General features: G+C 35.1%; 3 protein-coding genes across 20 annotated transcripts in view; 1 reads left to right on the plus strand and 2 right to left on the minus strand.

Annotated features, from left to right (window-relative positions):
• LOC127880272 (nucleoside diphosphate-linked moiety X motif 17-like) overlaps positions 1-3,159 on the plus strand; it is a 37,353-nt gene extending 34,194 nt beyond the window's left edge. For 9 of the 10 annotated variants that reach the window (XM_052427615.1, XM_052427611.1, XM_052427618.1 and 6 more), the window contains one exon: positions 636-3,159. In XM_052427615.1, coding sequence (XP_052283575.1) covers positions 636-786 — 151 coding nt within the window. In that variant the 3' untranslated portion in view covers positions 787-3,159. The remainder of the gene's footprint in view (positions 1-635) is intronic. The other variant, XR_008049492.1, reaches the window with a different exon arrangement.
• LOC127880260 (uncharacterized) overlaps positions 1-24,160 on the minus strand; it is a 132,188-nt gene that overhangs the window by 95,431 nt on the left and 12,597 nt on the right. The gene's annotated exons all lie outside the window — the stretch shown is intronic.
• Positions 6,686-24,160, minus strand: part of LOC127880264 (protein 4.1-like) — a 60,947-nt gene continuing 43,472 nt past the window's right edge. For 3 of the 8 annotated variants that reach the window (XM_052427589.1, XM_052427588.1, XM_052427587.1), the window contains exons 12-17: positions 20,630-20,755; positions 19,625-19,750; positions 18,778-18,945; positions 13,256-13,270; positions 10,750-10,878; positions 6,686-8,533 (exon numbers count right to left, since the gene is read on the minus strand). In XM_052427589.1, coding sequence (XP_052283549.1) covers positions 8,492-8,533; positions 10,750-10,878; positions 13,256-13,270; positions 18,778-18,945; positions 19,625-19,750; positions 20,630-20,755 — 606 coding nt within the window. In that variant the 3' untranslated portion in view covers positions 6,686-8,491. The remainder of the gene's footprint in view (positions 8,534-10,749; positions 10,879-13,255; positions 13,271-18,777; positions 18,946-19,624; positions 19,751-20,629; positions 20,756-24,160) is intronic. The other 5 variants (XM_052427591.1, XM_052427593.1, XM_052427592.1 and 2 more) reach the window with 5 other exon arrangements.

Raw genomic sequence — 24,160 nt, forward strand, 5'->3', positions numbered from 1 at the left:
ACATTTTGAGCGGTGAAAGGTCAAGGTCATCCTTCAAGGTCAAAGGTAAAAAAAATAATCAAAGTGGTGCATTAGAGGGCATTGTATTTCTGACAAACACATCTCTTGTTTTAGAGGCTACATTTAAGACTTAATCTTAATGAATCATGTTAAAAAAATCAAGGCAAACTTCAATGCTGGGTCATATTTTCCAAAACTAGGTCACAAGGTCATTTCTTACAAAAACCTTGTTAGCACTCTTGAGGCCATATTAATGACTCAATAATTATGACACTTGGTAAGTTTATTTGGAAGTCTTCATTTCGAAAACTAGGTCACTAGGTCAATTTATAGTGGTAAAAACATTGATACCTCTCTTGAGTCCACATTTTTGCCTCAATCTTAATGACACTCAGTCAAAATGTTAATCATGACTATATCTGGGCCGAGTGTGATTCTTACACTTTGATCTAAAAATAATGAATATTCTTAATGTGGTATGTTCTTAAACTACTTGAAGGTAAAGTCTAGTATGTGCCTACATATAGTTTTCCACTGGTGATGATGACCACACCAAACAAATACTTTATTACAAGCGGGTTAGCCTCCTGATGTTTGACCATATATTGTCATTTATTATTGTCTATACATTTCAGTGCCCTAGTGCTCAATGCGGCTCTCGGGCAGTGTGAAGTAACTCTGCCATTCAGTGACCTGCTGCAGACAGCGGGCGATGACAAGGACAAGAGGGGCCGTGTGAGCACGGGAACCAAGTTTGCTTTGGAGGAATGGCTTAGTCTTACATGATCTTGCCTTGACCTGGCCATGACATTGCTCACAGAGCCTCACGTGTATATGTAGCCTTCTGCATTCTCGTTTACTTTTATGAAAGTCTTGTTCCTGTCTATGAAAGTTCACAACTATGAATTTTCTTGAAATTGACAATTAACCAAACGATAACTGCCAATTAAAATGACTGTGTTGACTAATCTGGTTTTATATTTGTAGTGGTAAACAAATGCACTTGTCTGTATTATCAAATCAATTAACTGTAAGTTTAAAAGCCATGCAGTTCTTAAAGGATTTGTTTGATGCAGTGCTGTCATGAGATGTCTTTTTATGTCCCCCACTATAGTAGTGTGGGACATATTGTTTTTGCCCTGTCTGTTGGTCTGTCTGTTGGTCTGTCTGTTTACGCCAACTTTAACATTTTGCAATAACTTTTGCTATATTGAAGATGGCAACTTCATATTTGGCATGCATGTGTATCTCATGAAGCTGCACATTTTGTGTGGTGAAAGGTCAAGGTCAAGGTCATCCTTCAAGGTCAGAGGTCAAATATATGTGACCAAAATCGCTCATTTTATGAATACTTTTGCAATACTGAAGATAGCAACTTGATATTTGGCATGCATGTGTATCTCATGGAGCTGCACATTTTGAGTGGTGAAAGGTCAAGGTCATCCTTCAAGGTCAGAGGTCAAATATATGTGGCCCAAATCGCTTATTTTATAATTACTTTTGCAATATTGAAGATAGCATCTTGATATTTGGCATGCATGTGCATCTCATGGAGCTGCACATTTTGAGTGGTGAAAGGTCAAGGTCATCCTACAAGGTCAGAGGTCAAATATATGTGGCCCAAATCGCTTATTTTATGAATACTTTTGCAATATTGAAGATAGCAACTTGATATTTGGCATGCATGTGTATCTCATGGAGCTGCACATTTTGAGTGGTGAAATGTCAAGGTCAAGGTCATCCTTCATAAGGTCAAGGTCATCCTACAAGGTCAAACATCATATAGGGGGACATTGTGTTTCACAAACACATCTTGTTTAAATTAGGACTGGCTCAGTTGAGTTGTAAACAATAAATACTGGCAATGTTTACTTGTACTAACATTTGTACATTTTTATTATGCTCCCCCAAAAATTTTGTGGGGGGAGCATATAGTCGCCGCTTCGTCTGTCCGTGCGTGTGTCCGTCCGTACACAATTTTTGTCGGGGCTATTTCTCAGCAATTAATGACCGGAATTCAATTAAACTTTATGGGAAGTTTGACTACCAAGAGAAGATGTGCATATTATCAGCAGGTTCTGGTCGGATGATTTTTCACAGAGTTATGGCCCTTTGAAATTTTCCATTAACTGTACATATAGTGCAATTCTTGTCCGCCCAACTACTAGACGTTTCCTTTTATCTGAATATATAGTGCAATATTGTGACAAAAAAAACCTTTGAGGAGCATCGGACGTTTTCTTTTCAACATGTTTTAAACACTGCAATATGGGAGGTGCATTTTTTTTTTTTGTTGAATAATAGCTTAGATTTAAGTGTTGTTTACTTGTTCAGTTGTTAATATTGATATTTAATTGTTTTTCATTCTCTTTAGGTCACCTGATGACAAATGCTTATGGTTAGCCTATGTAATCACCTTATGTCTGTCATCCGTTCACATTTATTTTTCCATCTTCATGAACAAGGACAGACAATTTGTCCGAATTATATTTTTTTCCAATTTTAAATTTAGGTCAAATGTAGCAACAAAATTGGTAATACGGACAAGTTGAAAAAAGCCTGAGAACACATTGGTATTCATGTCATTTTACCAATCATCATGGAATTTGCAAAATAAAATTATTCTAGTGATATCTAAGTCAAGGCTGAAAATGGTTCCAGTTAGTTTAAAACATGGCTGCAAAAGAGTGGGCTATTTTTCATATGTGACTATTGAAATATTGAAAACAAGCAAGAAATCACAATTTTGCCAAATCATGAAACTTGCTTAGAACATTTTTTCCTTATAATGACAATCTCTGGGGAGAGTTTTGTTGCAATAGCAGGCTACAACTATGTAATGCATTTATCCTGGTATGACATGATGAAAAATATTTGTACCAGACTTTTATTAGATAATTTCAAAGCAGCGAATCAGAAGCTATCTTTGTTGCCTTATTTTAAAACTTGGTCAGAACATTTGTTCCAATAGGTCTCAGGGAGATAAAATTTGTTTAAGTCCCATTTATTGTACAAACATAATTAAATAAGATCAGGTTGGTAAAGGATCTCTTCGTCTCATGTTAGCACCCCAGGGCGTTTGGCCAACTTGTTTGTGTTGTTTGTATTGTTTTTAAATATTATTTAAATGATAATAAAATATTTAAGTATGAAATAAAATATGTTATTTAAATTTGTATGCAAACTATTAAATACCGGTAGTTTGAAACACAAAACAATAAACTCCAATATAATGTTTAAGGTTAAATAATGCTGTTTTCAGGAACCCATGTACAAATATTTTTTGTTGGTAATCATGTAATCTGAACAATGTGTGAAATGCATTAATTCATGTATACAGAGTAATTCCGGTACCATCTGCATGATAATGAAGAAAAACTTGTGTGATGAAGGTACGATTAGCTAAACAATCAATTGAAATCAGTTAGGTTGGATGCAAATGTTTTTTAATCGACCAACTTTTCGGCAAAGTCATTTAGTCGGTGTGTATGGAAAGTCACAGTTTTTAGGGGATATGGTGTCTACCTAGTGATCAGAAGGCTCTTTTTTAATCGACCAACTTTTCGGCAAAGTCATTTAGTCGGTGTGTATGGAAAGTCACAGTTTTTAGGGGATATGGTGTCTACCTAGTGATCAGAAGGCTCCAGGTTTGATTTCCAGTGGGGGATTGTTATTAAGATCTCTGATCTCACAGAAGTACTGCTTCTACCCTGGAAACAGGCTCAATAATGTCTCAAACAGCCTAAAGCTTTCGATGCAATCAAGCTATAAGGAGGCTGTCAATATAGGGATAATACACAGGAACGGATTTTGAGAGCGCCCGCAGATGATCATGTCCGAGAAAATGTGTATTTTCGCTATTATTGCATAAACAAATCACACAGACCAAAATAATTTTAAATAACATTGAAAAAAATATGTTTTGTTCATTCGACATCGACAAAATAATTTGATAATTTCAATACAGTTCAAGGTTGTGTTTTACATATGCCTCACTCGGTCATCATCCGAAATGACGAGGCTTTACCTTCGGATAGGCAGTTTTCGATTTAAAATGTGTTTAAACAGTGGATTAATGCAAAGTTGAAATGCAGCCGCGCAAAGTAAGAAATGAGGAATTATTTTGGAATTTACAGCAGAAGCGTTGAAGGTAAATAAACACTTACATTTACAGCATAGTCTTTTGAAAGTGTTGAGTAAATAACCTTAACTTCATTGACGTTGCCAATAAAATAAAGCTGTTGTCAAGAGAGTGCAGATGGTATAACTTGAAAAGTGGATTGAAATAGTCATTATCCCTGCATGCATGAGGAAACTGGTGCTTATTCAGTTCCCCATTTATGTTGGAAAGTCGTTGAAGGCTCGAGAAGGGAAGTAACTGCGCGCGGACCAGATTATGGATATGAAAAACACATAACAGGGCTTGAACGGCACGTGAATCGCATTGTTAATACACGATTTCTCCCGTTCAAGCCCTCCTTTTGCCAAGTTTCTGCACCCCGCCAGAGGGCATTATAGATAAGAGTTTATGCAATAATAATATTAAAAGTTGTGAAGACACCTGTAGGAATGTTGCTTCTTGCAGTGGTCATGTATGCTGAGCATGAATTTTAAGAGGCTTTATACAGTGAACATTACAATGTCTTTACTGATCCTTAATATTTATGCCCCCCTTCGAAGAAGAGGGGGTATATTGCTTTGCACATGTCGGTCGGTCGGTCTGTCGGTCCGTCCACCAGGTGGTTTCCGGATGATAACTCAAGAACGCTTAGGCCTAGGATCATGAAACTTCATAGGTACATTGATCATGACTCGCAGATGACCCCTATTGATTTTGATGTCACTAGGTCAAAGGTCAAGGTCACTGTGACCCGAAATAGTAAAATGGTTTCCGGATGATAATTCAAGAACGCTTATGCCAAGGATCATGAAACTTGATAGGTAGATTGATCATGACTCGCAGATGACCCCTATTGATTTTCAGGTCACTAGGTCTAAGGTCAAGGTCACGGTGACCCGAAATAGTAAAATGGTTTTCGGATGATAACTCAAGAACGCTTATGCCTAGGATCATGAAACTTGATAGGTAGATTGACCATGACTCGCAGATGACCCTATTGATTTTGAGGTCACTAGGTCAAAGGTCAAGGTGACCCGAAATATTAAAATGGTTTCCAGATGATAACTCAAGAATGCTTATGCCTAGGATCATGAAACTTGATAGGTAGATTGATCATGACTCGCAGATGACCCCTATTGATTTTCAGGTCACAAGGTCAAAGGTCAAGGTCACTGTGACCCGAAATAGTAAAACTACTACTACTACTACTACAACTACTACTACTACTACTACTACTACTACTACTACTACTACTTCTCCACCACCACCACCACCACCACCACCACCACCACCACCACCACCACCACCACCGTTCACAGTGACAAAAAACGTATTCACACAATGGCTGCTACTACAACGTATAACCCATATTGGGGGGCATGCATGTTTTACAAACAGCCCTTGTTTAATAATTGTCATGAACTTTCTTGAGATGTTTTCTTTATATCTTACTTTTAGTTTGTTAAATGTTTCGCATATCACTGCCAATAAAAGTATAGCTTGCTGACTTAAAAAGGACTTTTAAGGCCCATTAGGTGTGTGCAGTATGAACACATTACAACTGAAGAGAGGTAAGTAACTCTGTATATCTTAAATCATAGAATTTGAATGCAATTCAATTTTTAGCTTTCCTGAGCACATAGAGTTAATGTTGAACTTTTATGATGCGGTTATGTATTCTTCAGTGCATGGGGTTCATGCATTAACATTGTCTTCCCCCTGAACCCCTTGAAAGATTTTAACAAACATCGCTAGAATGATTCTTGGGTGGCGACTCTTTTTCAAGGTTGTTAAAATCATCACGGTCTTCAGCATAAATGAAAACAAAAAATCTGGTACTAAAATGGGAATGCGTTCAATTTTGGTGTGTAACATTGTCCATCGATCCTTTACTCGGTTTCTTTAAATCAACCTGATGGATTTGAAAATGGCCACGCCCCAGGGAAATATTATTTACTTTGACTTTAATACCAAAATGACCTTACAAATCTTTTTTTAAATTACAAGGCCAATAAATGTAATACTTGGCAATTCAAATATCAGGGTGGCCATCTACCAAGTTTGTTCAAATCATGCACCTGTGATCAATATCTCTAAAACCACAAGGCCTAAAGGTTTGGTATCAAGCATGTAAGATCTCATAGTGGTGGCATACAAAGTTATTTCAAATCATGTTCTAATGGCTATGTTAACATAAGGTCAATTGATATCTTTGCTGAAATCTAAAATAGTTAGGAAACGCCACACAAGCTGCCAAGGACGATGCAGTTCCTCTGGGTCTCCAGTGAAACACCTAGAGCCATGATATTTTTGTTAATTTCTTAACAGGGAAAATGTTAATGACTGAACATGTACATGATATTGTGTGCTATCCTTACATTCATAGCTACCTGAAAAAGGATTGTTAAGTTTGCATCCAAATTAATGTGCTGTGCTGGGTACAATCCGGCCCTCTTGGAATAAAATGAAGTCTATCATAATCTCTGCTAAAACAGTTCAATATGAACCTTGTATTATTTGTTTAAAAAAACAATTCCATTTAAGGGATGTATAACAACTAACATGTATGAGTAAAAAATTTATTGAATGAGTTTGAGTTTTAATACAAAGAATCACCATTGTAAAACAAATCTAATCTAGTTATATTCTTCAATAATTTTGTATTTTACAAACTCATTTATACATGGTAAATAAAAATAATGAGTATACAATATATATAGTAAAATATGTTGTGTACACATGTGGATATATAAAAATGTGGAATGTTTGCAAATTAACTGTAAACATAATGAATTGAAAAAAAAATGAAAAATGAACTTCTTTCACTCTGAAATTTCCCATAGAATGAATAAAGACTTCACATTTAAATCATAGAACATTAATTGACAATTTACTTGTACATATAAATAACTTCATTGTAAAAGATATAATTATTCAATTTCTTGGTCTGATTTGATGGAGAACTATCATATACTTTTGTTAACTTTACAATTATTTCTCATCTCATGCTTTCTATAACATAAATACTATCATACAATATGGTAATTTACAAGTGAAAATCCCAGATACTTGTATAAAAGATGTTTTTTTAAAGTTGGACCAACCTAAAAAGCTGTAAAATATATTACATTCTAGTCTACCATCAGCACAGACAGCAAGGTATAGTGATAGAAAATTAGTTCAGTTATTCAACTCAAAATACCATTATAAACACAGCACATGCAAGATATACAATGTGTTATATACAAGAAATCTATATTAGTTTCCACCATTAACAATGGCTAGTATTAAAATTGAAAACAATTTATTAAAAGCACAGCCCAGACAAAACTATGCAATAATCATGGATAATCAATAAAACTATTTGCATTATCTACAGCATAAAAAAATCCATGCATAAGCTTGAACTTGTTTGGTCCCCTGAAATGCCAGCACGGAAAATTCACCATAACATCAGTGCAATATAGTGCATGCTTGTCTCATTACTGAACAAACAGGTGAAAGTGTATTATTGATCATATTAAGCATAGTCACTTTAAAAATAAAGTATTGCTAAAAAAGTGGCATGAAAATAACATGATTTACAGCTTGATAAAAACATTTAACACTTTAAAAAGTATGTAATTTACCGGTAACACACAGATGCTGATTTATATACAATGTCATGATCATGTACAAAGAACATTTGTTCCAAAATAAGCATATAAATACATCTGATTATTCTATGATCAGCAGTTCAGGCAGATATATGAGGCACCTTTCAAACTTGGAAGAAAAAAATCGGTCCTTCCAAACTATAAGACCAACATTAACGCTCACATTAGTGATTGACGCCCACATTAGTGATTGATGCCCACATTAGTGATTGCTACAGAGCGAAAAACACAATGAAAATGTAGCAAACATTCAGGCTTGTGGGAAATTAGACTCGCACTTAAACATATGTATGTTTCCAGCAGATTAATAAAGGCATACACAATCGCAGGACATATTTTTACACCAATTGTATAAATTGAACTCTGTTGTAAATGAAGACCTCTGCGATAAAATATTTCACCATAAAAAAATAACTTTGAACACCTGAACAATAATATGACAAAAGCTTAGGAATAGCTGAACAGATCTTTAAGAGCAACCACAAATACAAGCGTGATATACAGCATGAACAATTCAAACCACATTTTCACATGTTTACAAATATGAATGCATATGAAAAGGTAAAGTCTCCTTAAATACATTGCTGTCAGTGGCCACCAAGCGAAGCATTTCAGGGTGATGCTTTATGCATGCTGCCGTCTCAGGAATGTAGGGTCTTGTAGTCCTCACCCGGGGGGTAAGGCTGCCGTCCCCAGGGGGCTGAAGGTCATGTGACTAAAACGACACCTCCTCCTCCTCATCCTGGTCTCGATGACCCTGGAATGGAAGGGAATCATCAGATCAGGCATGTATTCATATGGCATCATAAGATACATCTTGTCTAGGTCCTGGGCTAGTATGCAAATAGCACCTAAAGATAATCTTAAATGTATTGATACAACATAAATGTATTACTTGATACAACATAAATGTATTACTTGATACAACATAAATGTAATACTTAAAGTTGATACAACATAAATGTATTACATTATACAAGATAAATGTATTACTTGATACAACATAACTGTATTATTTGATACAACATAAATATATTACTTGATACAACATTAATGTATTACTTGACACAACATTAGTGCAAATCTTAATAATAACATTTTACCAGAAAATGAGATCACTGATAAAATGTTATTTAGCTTATATATATTATAGCGCTATAAATGTGCGAACTGAGTATATAAAGACAATAAACTTAATTATTAACTTTCAATGTGAAAATATTGAAGAACTCAATAAAGATGTTTTGTGAATATCACTGCTTGCATTAAAGCAATTCCTGATCAGTTTCACAATTTTCTAATTGAAGTCACTGAAAGTGTTTCTGTATCTCTGAATGTGCAAGTAGAGAGTTTAAAACAAGCATATGACTATGTTATAAATATTGTGCTACCTTGACCAGTTGAATAAAAACATGTGCCAGGATGAAAGGTGGGTGAAATAACTTATATTTGCTTAAATGCTTGTTAGTTTGTACTTATGAAATAAATTCAGTCTTAGGAAAAGACACGTATGCATTTGCGAGAATTCTGAATTCAAATGTTGCTGATGTTATTAACAAATACAATTATACATTAACAGTGTTGCAATAAGTGGTCTTACGCCTAAATATATTTACAGAACAATTTGATGAGTACTTAATATTTTCAGAATTATTGCTAACAATAGCTAGGTGAATACAGGGTATGTTCAGCTTAATAATTGCATACAGTAGTCATAAATGAAGCATATGTAAAAAGAAAAACACTAATGTTATAAAGGGTGGTAATATATCAGAATATAAAGTTACGAACCTCGGGCTACTGTACAATGAAATCTAAATTACTTAAAAGTTAGTTTAATGACCAGATTTCCATTTAATAAAAATAGTTGTTAGTTTTATAAGTTGGCAAAGAGAATGTCATGGTAAAACATATATGTTTACTTTTAAATATTAACAGTTTTTAAAGCAGTTTTAGCGCATTCAGCAGGAATTCTCCATCCCAAGAACTTCCATTAACCTCAATAGTGCTGTTAGGCATGTAACAACTGTAAAACAATTAAACAATTTCTGGCAATATTTTGTGTGGATTTTGTTGAGTTTTTTTTAAGAATTCAAATTTTTTGGAAATTTGCTGTAAGAATAACATGTTGAGCTTTAACAGACCATACAAAAAAAACAATGTGTCTTGTTCTGAGAAAACTGGGCTTAATTCTTGTGCGTAAAGTGTCGTCCCAGATTAGCCTGTGCAGTCCACACAGGCTAATCAGGGAAGACACTTTCCGCTTTAATGGTATTTTTAGTTTCAAGGAAGTCCCTCCTTACCAAAATCAAGTTTAGGCGGAAAGTGTCGTCCCTGATTAGCCTGTGCGGACTGCACAGGCTAATCGGGGACGACACTTTATGCACATGAATTTAGCCCAGTTTTCTCAGAACAAGACACATATAAATAACCACCAATACCAATAATGGTATTTAGCATGGTCAAATCTCTTATAGAGAGTGTTTTAAAAGCAATAACAAAGTTTTTTTTATTATTCTTAAATTATAAATGCACAAATTAAAGAACCGACAAATCAACGTCCACAAAATTTAAAGTCAATAAATGTAAATTGTTTTACAGTATCTGCAACAAATAATGACCGGACACCGACCTTTGATATATTTGAGAATATTTGAGAATATTTGTTTTCTAATGTGTTATAGAATTACTACACAAATAAATTAAATAAGCATCAGAAATTACCTTTTATGTACTACAGGTTACGAAAAATTCTTTTAAACAACATCACCATTGTAAGCAACTTCAATATCAGCACGATCAAAGCAGAGGATAGATCAAAATAGAGCAAATCCAAAAGGTAATACTGAAATTATGCTAATAAGAAGCCAATAATTAGATTTCAAGAGTGCCTGGTCAATATCTCAGAACAATCCATCAAACACTAAAGCTAGCTTTATAAAACTGTTAACCAAACTAGTGTCTGTCACGCACAGCAACCTTTTTGTGGCGTGGTGGCTCCCGGTCAGAGCCCGAATCCGAGCCTGAATCGGAGCCCCTTCGGCCAACAGGAAGTGGGGCCGGCGGGGTCGGGGGTTGATCATCGTCATCTGAATGCGCTTCCTTTTAAACAGAAGGATACATACATGGGGGCATGCAGGCATGCTTACAATTCCAAGCTATTTTCATGTCCATCAAACTGATTTAATTTTCATCTGCGTCACTCAGAATGATAGAAGCCTTTGGACTGGTTTAAAAAATCCCAATTTGTTTATTGGGAAGTATCCATAAAACTCTCAAGGAAAATGTAAAAAAAACCACCACTAAAGGCTAAGATCACACACAATAATTTCTCAGATTCGCCAAAGGAGCTTTATTGAGTTTTGCTCTAGGAAAACTGTGAGCTTAATACATGTGCATAAAGTCTTGTCCCACATTAGCCTGTGCAATCTGCACAAGCTAATCAGGGACAATTCTTTCAGCCTGAACTGTATTTTTGGTCATAAAGACTTCTTTTAAACAAAAAATACAATTGCTTACCGCACAGGCTAATCTGGGACGACACTGTATGCATATGCATTAAGCCCATATTTGCAAAAGCACAGTTCATAAAGATATCAAATCTTTACATATTTTGAGTGATTGAAGGCTATCTAGCATCCCATACATCTTGGTTTGCTTGATTTATGTATTTAAGACTATGCAACATCTTATATACTGATTATAAAACAAGCCCCTTCTCTTGTGACATATGCTCAAAAACTTCAGAATAACTTGTCAGTGTCGCTCATAACAAGTGGAAATACTGATGGGATTTAGCATCATAAATAATAATTAGTTGTCGGAGAGACAAACATGCATTAATTTTCACGCTTTTACCAAACGCACCACGAGCATTGAATGATTTTAGTTCCACAATTTTTCACATTTTTATTTTAAGTATTTTCATGATAATATCTTTTTTTTTAATAGACACAGTATAACACAATAAAGTAACTATGTCCTGTTACATAAAAGCTTCCATAAATATATATCAAATCATGTTCTGGCTTGTATATATTACCAGTATAAGTATTTACAAACAAGAAATGTGTTTGTCAGAAACACTATGTCCCCTACTGCGCCGCTTTGATTTATTTTATTTGTTTATCATTTGGCAGGTTCAGAAAATTATCTCCCTTTAAAGCTTATTACTTCCCTTGGATTTGTTTTTTTGACCTTTGACCTTGAAGGATGACCTTGACCTTTCACCACTCAAAATGTGCACCTCTATGAGATACACATTCATGCCAAATATGAAATTGCTATATTCAATATTGCAAACGTTATTGCAAAATGGTAAAGTTGGGGCAAACAAACAAACAAACCAACCAACAGACAGGGCAAAAACAATATGTCCCCTACTATTGTGGTGGGGGGCATAAAAACAAAATCACTGTAAAACAAAACAAGAGCACCGCATAGCGGGTGCCAGCCCTCGGCTGTGGTTGCAGTTTTGAACAAGAGCAACGCATAACGGGTGCCATGCTCTGCTGCGAAAGCTTGTCAGATTAAAAAAATAAAAATATTTATAGGTCACAGTGACCTTGACCTTTGACCTAGTGACCCAAAAATGGGTGTGGCATGTAGAACTCATCAAGGTGCATCTACATATGAAGTTTCAAAGTTGTAGGGGGAAGAACTTTGATTTTAGAGCCTATGTTAAAGTTTTATATTAGAGGTCACAGTGACCTTGACTATTGACCTAGTGACCCAAAAATGGGTGTGGCGTGTAGAACTCATCAAGGTGAATCTACATATGAAGTTTCAAAGTTGTAGGTGGAAGCACTTTGATTTTAGAGCCAATGTTAAGGTTTTAGCACGACACCTACGGTGGAAGGCTGATGACAAGCTGGCTATGACAAATACCTCGGGTTTTCTCCGAAACCAGCCGAGCTAATAAATAAAAGGTTGTCAGAAGTGACCTTGACCATTGACCTTGTGACCCAAAAATGGGTGTGGCGTGTAGAACACATCAAGGTGCATCTACATATGAAATTTCAAAGTTGTATGTGGAAGCACTTTGATTTTAGAGCCTATGTTAAGGTTTTAGCAGACGGCAGACGCCGGACAAAGAGCTGGCTATGACAATACCTCGGGTTTTATCCGACAACAGTCGAGCTAAAAATCAATAATGAATGGGGTTAATAATTATTAGGTCACTAAGTTTCATTTAGTACTTGTATATTCTAATGGAACATATCCACCATGTTACGCAATGGCAAAATAAAACAAATACCAGAAAATTAATCAAATCTTGCATATTTCAAAATATAAAATGCAAGAATTTTACCATCCAAAATTTTCTAACTAAAAACCAATTTTTCTTCCCAGTATGAGTTTTCCAAACCAAGTCCTTACTGACAAACATTCAAAGTATTAGCTCTTGTTTTACGGTTTCCTTTATTAATGATGATGCATGCAGTTGCTTCAAAGCATTAGTTGAACAGTATGCAGTTACCTTGGATGTACTTTTCTGAAAATAAAAGCCATTTATCTAAATAATTACTGAATTTTCTAGTTAAAAGCAGTGTAGATCCACACAATAGGAACACAATACATCAACAACAGACACATGCATAAGTTACAATATATAGCACAATACCAAAGGTACAGAACTTTGCTAACAGATTATTGAATAGTACAAAACAAAACAAGACCTGTAAGAGCGCGCTCGACTATTCGAGTGCTTGACAGTATAACGTAAGCCATCATGGGGTAATTGTTCAAATCATTCCATTAGGTCAAGGTAATAGTTCAGGTTTATTTAATACAATCTATTGAACATTTGTAAAGACATAAAACAAACCAAATAGATTTTATTTCAAGTTTGATAGCAATAGCTTGGGTTGGAAGTTTGGACGGTCCTTCAAAAATGAAGTAAATAAATAAACAAGAGCTGTCAGAGGACAGCGTGCTCGACTATTCGAGTGCTTAACAGTATAACGTAAGCATTGATGGGGAAATTGTTCATATTCAATAATTTATTAGAAGATCTTTCAAGAATAAAAAAAGGAAAAAAAATTTTTTTGGGAGGGGGGGGGGGGTTGAGAGGGGGTATAATGTGGGGTGTGGTCATTTATGAGACGATCTTTCAAAAATAAAAATGGAAAAAAAAAGTGTTTTTTTGGGGGTTGAGAGGGGGATATAATGTGGGGTGTGGTCATTTATTAGATGATCTTTCAAAAATAAAAAAGGTAAAAAAAAAATGGGGGGGGAGGTGGGGGGGGGGGGGCAGGGATTCTGGGTTGGGACGTGGGGTATTGTTTGGGTGGAATCCATTGTGGTATTCAGGTAAGTGTTGTTTTGTCAAAGTATTAATAAAATCTGATCATAAATAAAGAAGTTATGGCAATTTAAGCAAAATGTTCAATTACTGTGAAACCATTTATTTTCGTCGGCACAAAATTTCGCCCTTTTCATAAAAATGACTATTTCGTCCGATCTTAAATTCGTCCATTTCTGGTTTTGAAAAAAAACAACAAAAAAACGTCCGATTCGTTTGTAATACATGTAATACGCGGTTGCGAAAAAATCGTACGGGTTTTTATGTATATGTACAAAGATAGTAGATGCAGTTAAAACCAAACAACCAAACACAAATCAAAATGTTCTTTATTAATTTGTAACAAAGCGCAGAATATATTTCAGTCAGGTGTTGATCACACATCGTCATATTTTAATTGCGTTTAATAGTATTGTCTTTAATCCGGTTTCGCCGCGTGTAGGCTGTATAATCTCAACACCACTAAAAAATACAATACACACAATGGGTAATAAAGTTGTTAACAATTAGCGCTAATCAACACTATTATACCTAAACGAACTCGACGCATTCGATACAGCCTTATTGCATTCGCGTTTTACAGGAAATGTCAGTTGTCAGTACACTGTATAATGAACACCCCTTTGTGTCAAAACCGGATTTAACTTGAGTGTGAATAGTCGACTGTTTCATGTTCTTTGTATCAATACCATCTGTGTATCTGTATTATAAGTATACCAGTCAACAAACAAGGTGCGCGCTTCCGCATATGGGTATTCGGACGATCAAAAAAATTGACCTACGGTTTAGCGTTCACGCCGTCGAACACATTAAGCAATATAACTCGTTTTTTTTTCACTATTTCTTTATTTGCAAAAAATGCTAGTGGCTTATAACTTACCTTGCAATCTTTTTTTCTCGCATTTTGCGAGTGTGCTAGTGTTAATTTCGAGCCCTGTGTATATGCGTGGATTACGCTGGATACAAATGCCTCATGCATACAGTAATTCATTCTTATTTGTTTCAAATATGGGACATGATTGTTCGTTAGGATCTTGAATTCATCCATCGGTCGAAGGACGAAAAAGGCGAAAATTAATGTCGGACGAATAATAATGGTTTCACAGTATCTAAGTATAAAAGGGGCCATAATTCTGTCAAAATGCTTGATACAGTTGTCTGCTCTTGTTTATAGGTTGGGGTCATATTGGTAAACAAGTATGCAAAATATAAAAGCAATATGTCAAAGGACATAGGAAATAATTGGGGTAGTATGCAAACTTTAACATAGATTTATCAATAATATGCATATTCTAAGTATAAAAGGGGCAATACTTATGTCAAATGCTTGATACAGTGGTCTGCTCTTGTTTATAGGTTGGGGGTCATGTTGGTAAACAAGTATGCAAAATATAAAAGCAATATGTCAAAGGACATTGGAAATATTTGGGGTAGAATGCAAACTTTAACATAGATTTATCAATAATATGCATATTCTTAGTATAAAAGGGGCAATAATTCTGTCAAAATGCTTGATACATTTGTCTGCTCTTGTTAATAGGTTGGGGTCATGATGGTAAACAAGTATGCAAAATATGAAAGCAATATGTCAAGGGACATTGAAAATATTTGGGGTAGTACGCAAACTTGAACATTTATGCGCAAACGCCAATGGGAACGGATACAAGAACTGCAACGCTGACGCCGGGGTGAGTAGGATAGCTCCACTATATATATTTCATATATAATAGTCGAGCTAAAAAGGAAACAAATAATTATTTTTTGTTGGAGGCGGGGGTTGAGAGGGGGGTATAATGTGGAGTGTGGTCATTTATTAGATGATCTTTCAAAAATAAAAAAAGGATTTTTTTTTTATATTTTATTTGGGGTGGGGGAGGGGGGGCAGGGATTCTGGGTTGGCGCGTGGGGTATTGTTTGGGTGGAATCCATTGTGGTATTCAGGTAAATGTTGTTTTGTCAAAGGATTAATAAAATCTGATCATAAATAAAGAAGTTAAGGCAATGTAACTAAAGTAATATGCATATTGTAAATGGGAAAAGGGCCATAATTCTTACAAAATGCTTGATATAGTTGTCTGCTCTTGTTTATAGATTGGGGTCATGTTGGTAAAGATGTTTGCAAAATATGAAAGCAATTTGTCAAGGGACATTGAAAATATTTGAGGTGGTACGCAAACTTTAACATAGATTTATCAATAATATGCATATTCTAAGTGAAAAAAGGGCCATAATTCTTACAAAATGCTTGATACTGTTGTCTGCTCGTGTTTATAGGTTGGGGTCATGTTGGTAAAGAAGTATGCAAAATATAAAAGCAATATGTCAAGGGACATTGAAAATATTTGAGGTGGTACGCAAACTTACATAGATTTATCAATAATATGCATATGAAAAAGGGCCATAATTCTTACAAAATGCTTGATACAATTGTCTGCTCTTGTTTATAGGTTGGGGTCATGTTGGTAAAGAAGTTTGCAAAATATGAAAGCAATATATCAAGGGACATTGAAAATATTTGAGGTGGTACGCAAACTTTAACATAGATTTATCAATAATATGCATATTCTAAGTGAACAAGGGCCATAATTCTTACAAAATGCTTGATACCGTTGTCTGCTCTTGTTTATAGGTTGGGGTCATGTTTGTAAAGAAGTATGCAAAATATGAAAGCAATATGTCAAGGGACATTGAAAATATTTGAGGTCGTACGCAAACTTTAACATAGATTTATCAATAATATGCATATTCTAAGTGAAAAAAAGGGCCATAATTTTTACAAAATGCTTGATACAGTTGTCTGCTCTTGTTTATAGGTTGGGTTCATGTTGGTAAAGAAGTATGCAAAATATGAAAACAATATGTCAAGGGACATTGAAAATATTTGGGGTGGTACGCAAATTTTAACATTTGCACGCTAACGCTAACGAGAATGCCGACGCCGGGGTGAGTAGGATAGCTCCACTATATATATTTCATATATAATAGTCGAGTCACTATATATATTTCATATATAATAGTCGAGCTAAAAATACTGTACATGTTTGAACTATGTTAAAATCACTAGCAATCATTCTAATTGTGTAAAATTTGTGTCAAGCCTCTGGCAAGAACAAGCAAATTTGTTGAATTGATATCCCCGCCAAATGCTTGAAACACAAAACACTGTACACATCTGCTTATAGAATCATTCATTGATACACTTAAATAAAGGTTAAATAAAACAAATCATAGGGTTATTGTATTATTATTAATTGCAATTTTTATCATTGATATCTATACATCCATTTAGTTTCATGTTAAAATCTTGCATAGTGTCTGATATATTTCCTTGAAAAGTTATATCATACAAAAAACAAGGGGTGATACTCTTTAATAAACAAGTGTAGGATTCTGGTTGTTGTGCATGGCACTTCTCCTCAATGATATCAATACAGCCATGAAGTTTCTGTTGAAAGTTTATATCATATCTGAGATATAGCCCTACAAATTTACTCTTTTTTTACAAAAAAAAGGGCAATGACTCTTTTTAAGAAAGGGTATAGTTATGGCTCTTGTGCATGGCACAACTCCTCATTGATATCTATACACCCATATCTAGATATCTATATATTGATATCTATACACACTATCTATACACCCATTTGAAGTTGAAATCTTACATAGTTTCTGAGATGTAGCCCTAAAATGTTTGTGACAGATGGATTATCTGACAGACAGACTGGCAGACTTACAGACTGACCAACGTACAATGCAAAAACTCAGCGTTATAGATAATTGTTTACCCATGGGGGTAAATACCCCACTTTTCAAAGCATGTGGGTAAATGGTCAAATTCTGCCTTGCTTGAAGGGTAATTTGCTATAAGTAAAACAAGATTATAGCTGCAGTACAGACACACTACTTTTATCATGTTAAACACAATAAAACATTAACTTTGTGTATTCCTTCAAAGTAGTAGGTTTATTAAAGTGTTGGTTTATAGGCTTCCACCACCGTGAGCCACGGAAAACTTTGTTGCCAACAGTTGTATTATCAGCGTTTACGTGTGTCCTTTTTTATTTGAAAACAGAAAAATTAAATCATTCAGTATTGGCAGTTCAATCTTTTTACTATATACAACTTTTGCCGTATAAAAAGAATCAATTTTACTATGGGAAGTAATTTGCTTTGAAGAAGCCATTCTGACCTCTTCATGTAATTAAATAAACACATAAGTGCTTGACTGTCAGTTAAAAAATAAATACTAAATTTACGATGCGTCTAGATGAAACAGATGAGCATACATACCGACTGGAGAACTATTTCTTCAAACCAGCGCACAAATTAGCTCTAATTTTTATGATAACCAGTCTCATATTTTTGCAAAAGACAATCAGCTGTTTGTATTTTTTGTTTACGCTATACGCAGAGAATTTACATCATTTGCATAAGTCCAGATTGGCTTGCTTAAATGTATGCATGGATATGATAAATTGAGCGTATCTTTATATTTCTTATGCATATGTTACGCTGATACGCAGCTTATCTAGAATGCTGAAAACTATAACAAATGAATCTTTACAATGAATATTAAATTTGAAAATTTCACTCAATTAAGACTTAAGTCAAAATTTCCTTCAGTGTTGTGTATATGACAACCTATTAATGCCTATAATAAGCTTCTAAGGCACAGGCGACCATGTCTCCCCTGCTCCTACCTTAGGTTTCTCGAAGCTGCCGAAGCGTTTAGGGGTCCTATCAGGGGCCACCTGGTCGTGGTGATCTCCCTCCCGGGCCTGGTCCCAGTCACGGCCCATGTCGTTGCTGCCCTTGCTGTCATGCCTCTCTCTCACCTCACGCTCTGCATCCTTCTTAGGATCCTTGCCCTGGGGCGTTAGTAACAACGGGGTCAGTGTGCATAGAAACGATGTGCTAAGTGTGCAGGCATAAGGGTGAGCAACCCATTTATCAGTGTATGGGTCAAAGAAGCAAAAAAGTAAATCAGTACATCAGAATTTATAACGGTCAGACCATGATAAATTATTAATTAGCAAAAGAAAAATATATTGACAGGGCTATTGTCCATACTTTAAGGATGGGAGAGAAATAGTGTTATGTTTGGGGAAATATTCCATAGTAGGGGTTTGAAATCCTGGATTAAGATAAAATTTAAGAGAAAAATCATGATTTATTTATTTTTACGGAGGATATGATGCCTTATAACAACACATACAATACTGTACATGGAAAAAATTCCAGGTTGCAAACTTTTTTAGAATTCAACATTTTTAACTTAGGACAATTTGATTTGTGTATGCTGCTTGTTGCCGTGGAAAATAAGTAGAACAAGGTTAAAGTGAAGGTCAGTGGAAGATATGTGTGCAAAAATCATTTAAAAGTATGTGACGGTAAGGTGATTTAAGCAACAAAATGACGGTAAGGTGATTTAAGCAACAAAAAGTGCACTTGCTGAATTCATAGTTAGGTTTAAAAATTGTCAAAAGTTGGAAGATATGTCCCGAGAGATCAGTAACAGCGAACCTAATAATCATGAGCAGCTCCTACCTTAAAGCTGGATTTGCTCTTGACCCCCTTTTTCTCCTGTGCCAGGGCAGCCTTGCGCTCTTTCTCCACCCTTTTTCTCTCCATCTCCTCAGCCTTCTTTTTCTTCCTCTCCTCTTCCTTCTCACGCTGAAACACAAATCATGGTTACCTTGGTAACAGGTGACATAGCATACGTTTCTTGGACTTGGTATTGCATCAGTTACAGGGAACATAGGAACGCTGACACATTTACAGAGTAACAGGAGACTCAGTCTTCAAGAAACACTGCAACTTGGACATGCTTCCATAATAACAGAACATACCAGAGCAACCCAGAAACTGCAATTATATAGGTAATCCATTATTTTGAAAAAAAAAAATGTAATAGTAACTAGGCAAAAAGAAAACTGATCCATGTATTGCCAAATCAATAAACAAACAAACAATAGCAGTATTGCATATCTCTGAAACATATTTTTTCTCCATAAAACACATTAATATGAAACAAAATAAATGTCACAGGTCAATGCAGTACTATTTGCAATAAATACCGATATCAAAGTTGGGCTTCAGTGTTCACTGCATCTCTAAAACCAGAAATTCCCTGTACAAGAATGCAATACTAATTGATTTATTTGGAAGCAAAGATAATGAATAAAATTCAGCTATGCAGTCAAGAAAAGTATTAGCCGATTAATATTTAATGTTACATCATTTTTATGATCACACATACATTAGTTACAATGATATAAGCCGAGCACTGAAAAACCAGGCTTAATGCATGTGCATAAAGTATCATCCCCGATAAACCTTTGCAGTCTGCACAGGCTAATCAAGGATGCCACTGTTATTGATTTTCTTGTTTGAAGGAAGTCTCTTTTATACAGAAAAACCAGTCTAGGCTGAAAGTGTTGTCCCTGATTAGCCTGTGCAAACTGCATAGGCTGATCTGGAAGGACACTTTATGCACAGGCCTTGAGCCCGTTTTCCCAAAGGGACGCTAATATGTCACCATAGCAAACATACCTTCAATCGTTCTTTCTCCTGCTTGGCGCGCTCCTTCTTTTCCTTTGGTGTGAGAGGCACCTGGCGAACAGGCTCGGCGACCACCTGCTCAATGATCTCCGGGGTCACGGGTCGACTCTCTACCTCCTTAAAGTGACCAATGAGCATGGCAGGCTTGAAATTACTGACTGGGAGTATGTACTGACTCTGAGTTAAATATTGGCCTAGTAACACAAACGTACTCAAGTCAATGTCCTTACTCCACTTTTTTACTCAATTTTAGACACAAGTTTGACCATAATACTAAATTTGGTGTTCATTCATGCTTTTTTGAGTTTTGAGCTAGATCAACCCTGAGTCTGAAGAGGAATATGCGCATATTCTTATAGCTAAGATTTGAGATTGTTTTTGTGCTGACTGACATTCTCAATACTCAGCTGAGTGGAATCTGAAATGGCATCTTCTGAGTTGAGGATTTTTTTTAGAGTTGTGCATGTTATTGGGCCATAGGCATAGTATCACAAACGTACTTACAACAATAATCTTACTCAATGTTTACTTAAATTTGGTGGTTCACAGTGGACTCGACCCTGACTTGAGGAAGAATATTTGCATATTCATAAAGCTGAGATTTGAGATTGTTTGTGGGCTAACAGACATTTTCAACACTCAGCTGAGTGGATATTCTAATCTCGTCTTCTGAGTTGAGCTCAAAAGAATTGAGAATGAAACTGGAAACTTGTAAGTAAAGTCAATTAATCCTTTACCACTTCGAAATTTATTTTGATGCATTTGTAGTCCCAAAGAAAGTTAAATCTAATCAAATACTTTTCTTATTAGATTCAAGTTTTAAAGGCTTCATTTCCATGCCTTATATACTGATGAGCAGCAAACAGCATAAAACCTAAACAGACTGCAAGTAACTCGCAGGCTATTCTTGTTTTATGCTGTTTGCACAAAGCCATTTTCACTTTGCTTCTTATGGGGGAGAGGGTCAATAATTGTCTTTAATACAGGGGTGTGATTGAGGTGAAGTCCGAGGGGAGGAAAATTCTGTAGACTGATTTTGACTACCCGAATCGCGTGCATAACGCAATGACAAACCTTAAAACAGACATTTAAATTAACACCATCTTTAACTTATCAACAAGATTTTTTATGAAAATATTTTTAAAATCACATGTTATGCAAAGTTACCAGTATTATTTATGATCAAAATCAATGAGTGTTCCGATACTTGTGAACGATGACAGCCATCTTTAGTTTGAGCTCAATGCCTTTAAATTCTACATAAGGTCAACAATGTTACAGTGTTCAACTAACAATTTACCACATTGTAGTTAGTTCAAGATTTTTTCACATGAATAGAATATGACTTCAGTCTTACCAAGACAGTTGATCTTCCGTACCTATTCAGAAAGTGGTATCGCTTTCTGATTTGTATCCACTGTTGTTTCTTCCCTTTTCCATTTAATCTTTTTTTTTAATAATTGTTAAATCTCTGAGATTTTGTGAGATTCGTTCGTTCATCTGCATTAATGCTTCACAAAGGTGCCATTTGCAATCAAGTCAGCAAAGAAATATGAAATACATTAAAAAAGACGGATTTTAATTGGAAGATTGGGAAAATATAGCCAATGACATCGCTCGTTTAAAAAAATGCTAAGACAGAATACAAGTGTAATATGCGGAGATGTTTGGCAGGCCGCGGATTTTTCGGGCCTCTTATGAAATACATCCGCGGATTCGGTTGTACTTTCACCCATTTTTTTCTTCGAATTTACACGAATCGCGAAAATGACCCCGGACAACTTGATCCGCGGAAATCCGCAGATCCGCGGAAAAATCACACCCCTGTTAATATCAATATGGTTGTTGGAATTGTCAACTTCACTTTTAAATGATATTTCATGTCTTATTGACAGCCAGGCTGGACAATATCTACTTCAACCTTTTTCCAACTCAGTTAAAGTTTTATTCAACCTTGGACCTGAAGTGGCATTTTTTGTGACAATTGTGTATAATTATGCAGGTTCTCTCTTCAAGGATAGTTATAGAGTATGATGCCCTCCAATTCTACAGGGTTAAAACTCAGGCAAAATGTACATTTATATTCTATAAAAAGATAGGACTTCCTTCCTTTTATTGCCATACATTGGTATTGTAACAGCTGTTTAATGGTTAAAAGAGCATTCTCTCATATCTAGTATCCGTATTAAATGTAGTTTCATACTGCCTTGAGATTCATTGTAAGGCTTCTTTACTTCAATTAATATACATATTTTAACCAATGTATAATCGTAGTTTTTCTGCTCTTTAACATAAAAAGTGTTTCAACTTGGTAAAATGTGTATATAAATATCTTCAATAACGCAGTTTATTAGTTCCCTGTGAATACACAAATCTCAATTGTAAAGATTAATTATATTAGCAAATTAATGTTTAAATGTTTATAATCTATATTTTCTGTTGATAGCTTATAAACACAATATTAAATATTTGGTAACATTTATGAAGCATAAACTTTTATCACCTGAATTTTTCTACAGTTTACAGAATTTTAAGTCTTCCTAAAATAAAATCTTTTCTAATAATGTACTCTTATTTAAGTTTGCAGGGCTTCCATTGGATTTTGCTATACAGAAATATAAAACAGTCGTTTTAACTATTGCTTATTGAATTACTAAATTCAAGTTTTAAAGGCTTCATTTCCAACAGTTAGATACTGATGAGCTGCAAACAGCATAAAATCTTAATATACTGCAAGTTACTCGCAGGCTGTTCTGGTTTTATGCTGGTTGCATATAGCCATTGTCAATTTGCCTCTGAGTGGGAAAGGGTAAAGAGCTAAAAGCATCATGGAATCAACCTACTGATTCCGTCTCAATTCTCCTGAATATTTTAATAAAATAACCCAGAAGTTTCCGCAAGTAATCAACAATAGCAAAACAATTACTTTGCATTAAGATTCATAGCCCTGTCAAAACATACCCGAATTCAGGTAGACTTCTAGCTCTAGTAGACTTCTTAGCTCTATCATATTAATGATAATATCCAAGGATGATAAAATCCAAGAAAGACAAGGATTTTCTGATTTGGGCACCATTATTTATATGGGGATATAAAAAAGAGCTGTGTGCAACTTTTTGTAACCGGGAATCTTCGCAATTTTGTCAGAAATTACCAACTTGACCTTAGTGGGTACACATGTATAAATATATATAGAATAATAGGTTATTAAGAAAAATGAAAAATACAGTTTGTTAAGTCCATTTCCAATATGCATGAAGGTTGTAAAAGTTGAAGGTAAGGGTGAAACTGTTGTATATGCTTATCATTTTGATACCAGATACATCAGTTCCACACTAAACTTTTCCAGAGCGTTATTAACTGCGGTTTTCATAGTTATTAAATAAAACATGTAAATAAAATACGCAAATTTCAAATTTTTAGTTAAGTGAACAGTGAACATGCTAAAACACCGCCAGGGGATTGTTATGTAAGAAATAAAAATAAATAAGCAACTAGGTGTTAGAAAGTACAGACGGATGT

The sequence above is a fragment of the Dreissena polymorpha genome, chromosome 4, assembly GCF_020536995.1.
Source record: "Dreissena polymorpha isolate Duluth1 chromosome 4, UMN_Dpol_1.0, whole genome shotgun sequence".
NCBI lineage: Eukaryota > Metazoa > Mollusca > Bivalvia > Myida > Dreissenidae > Dreissena > Dreissena polymorpha.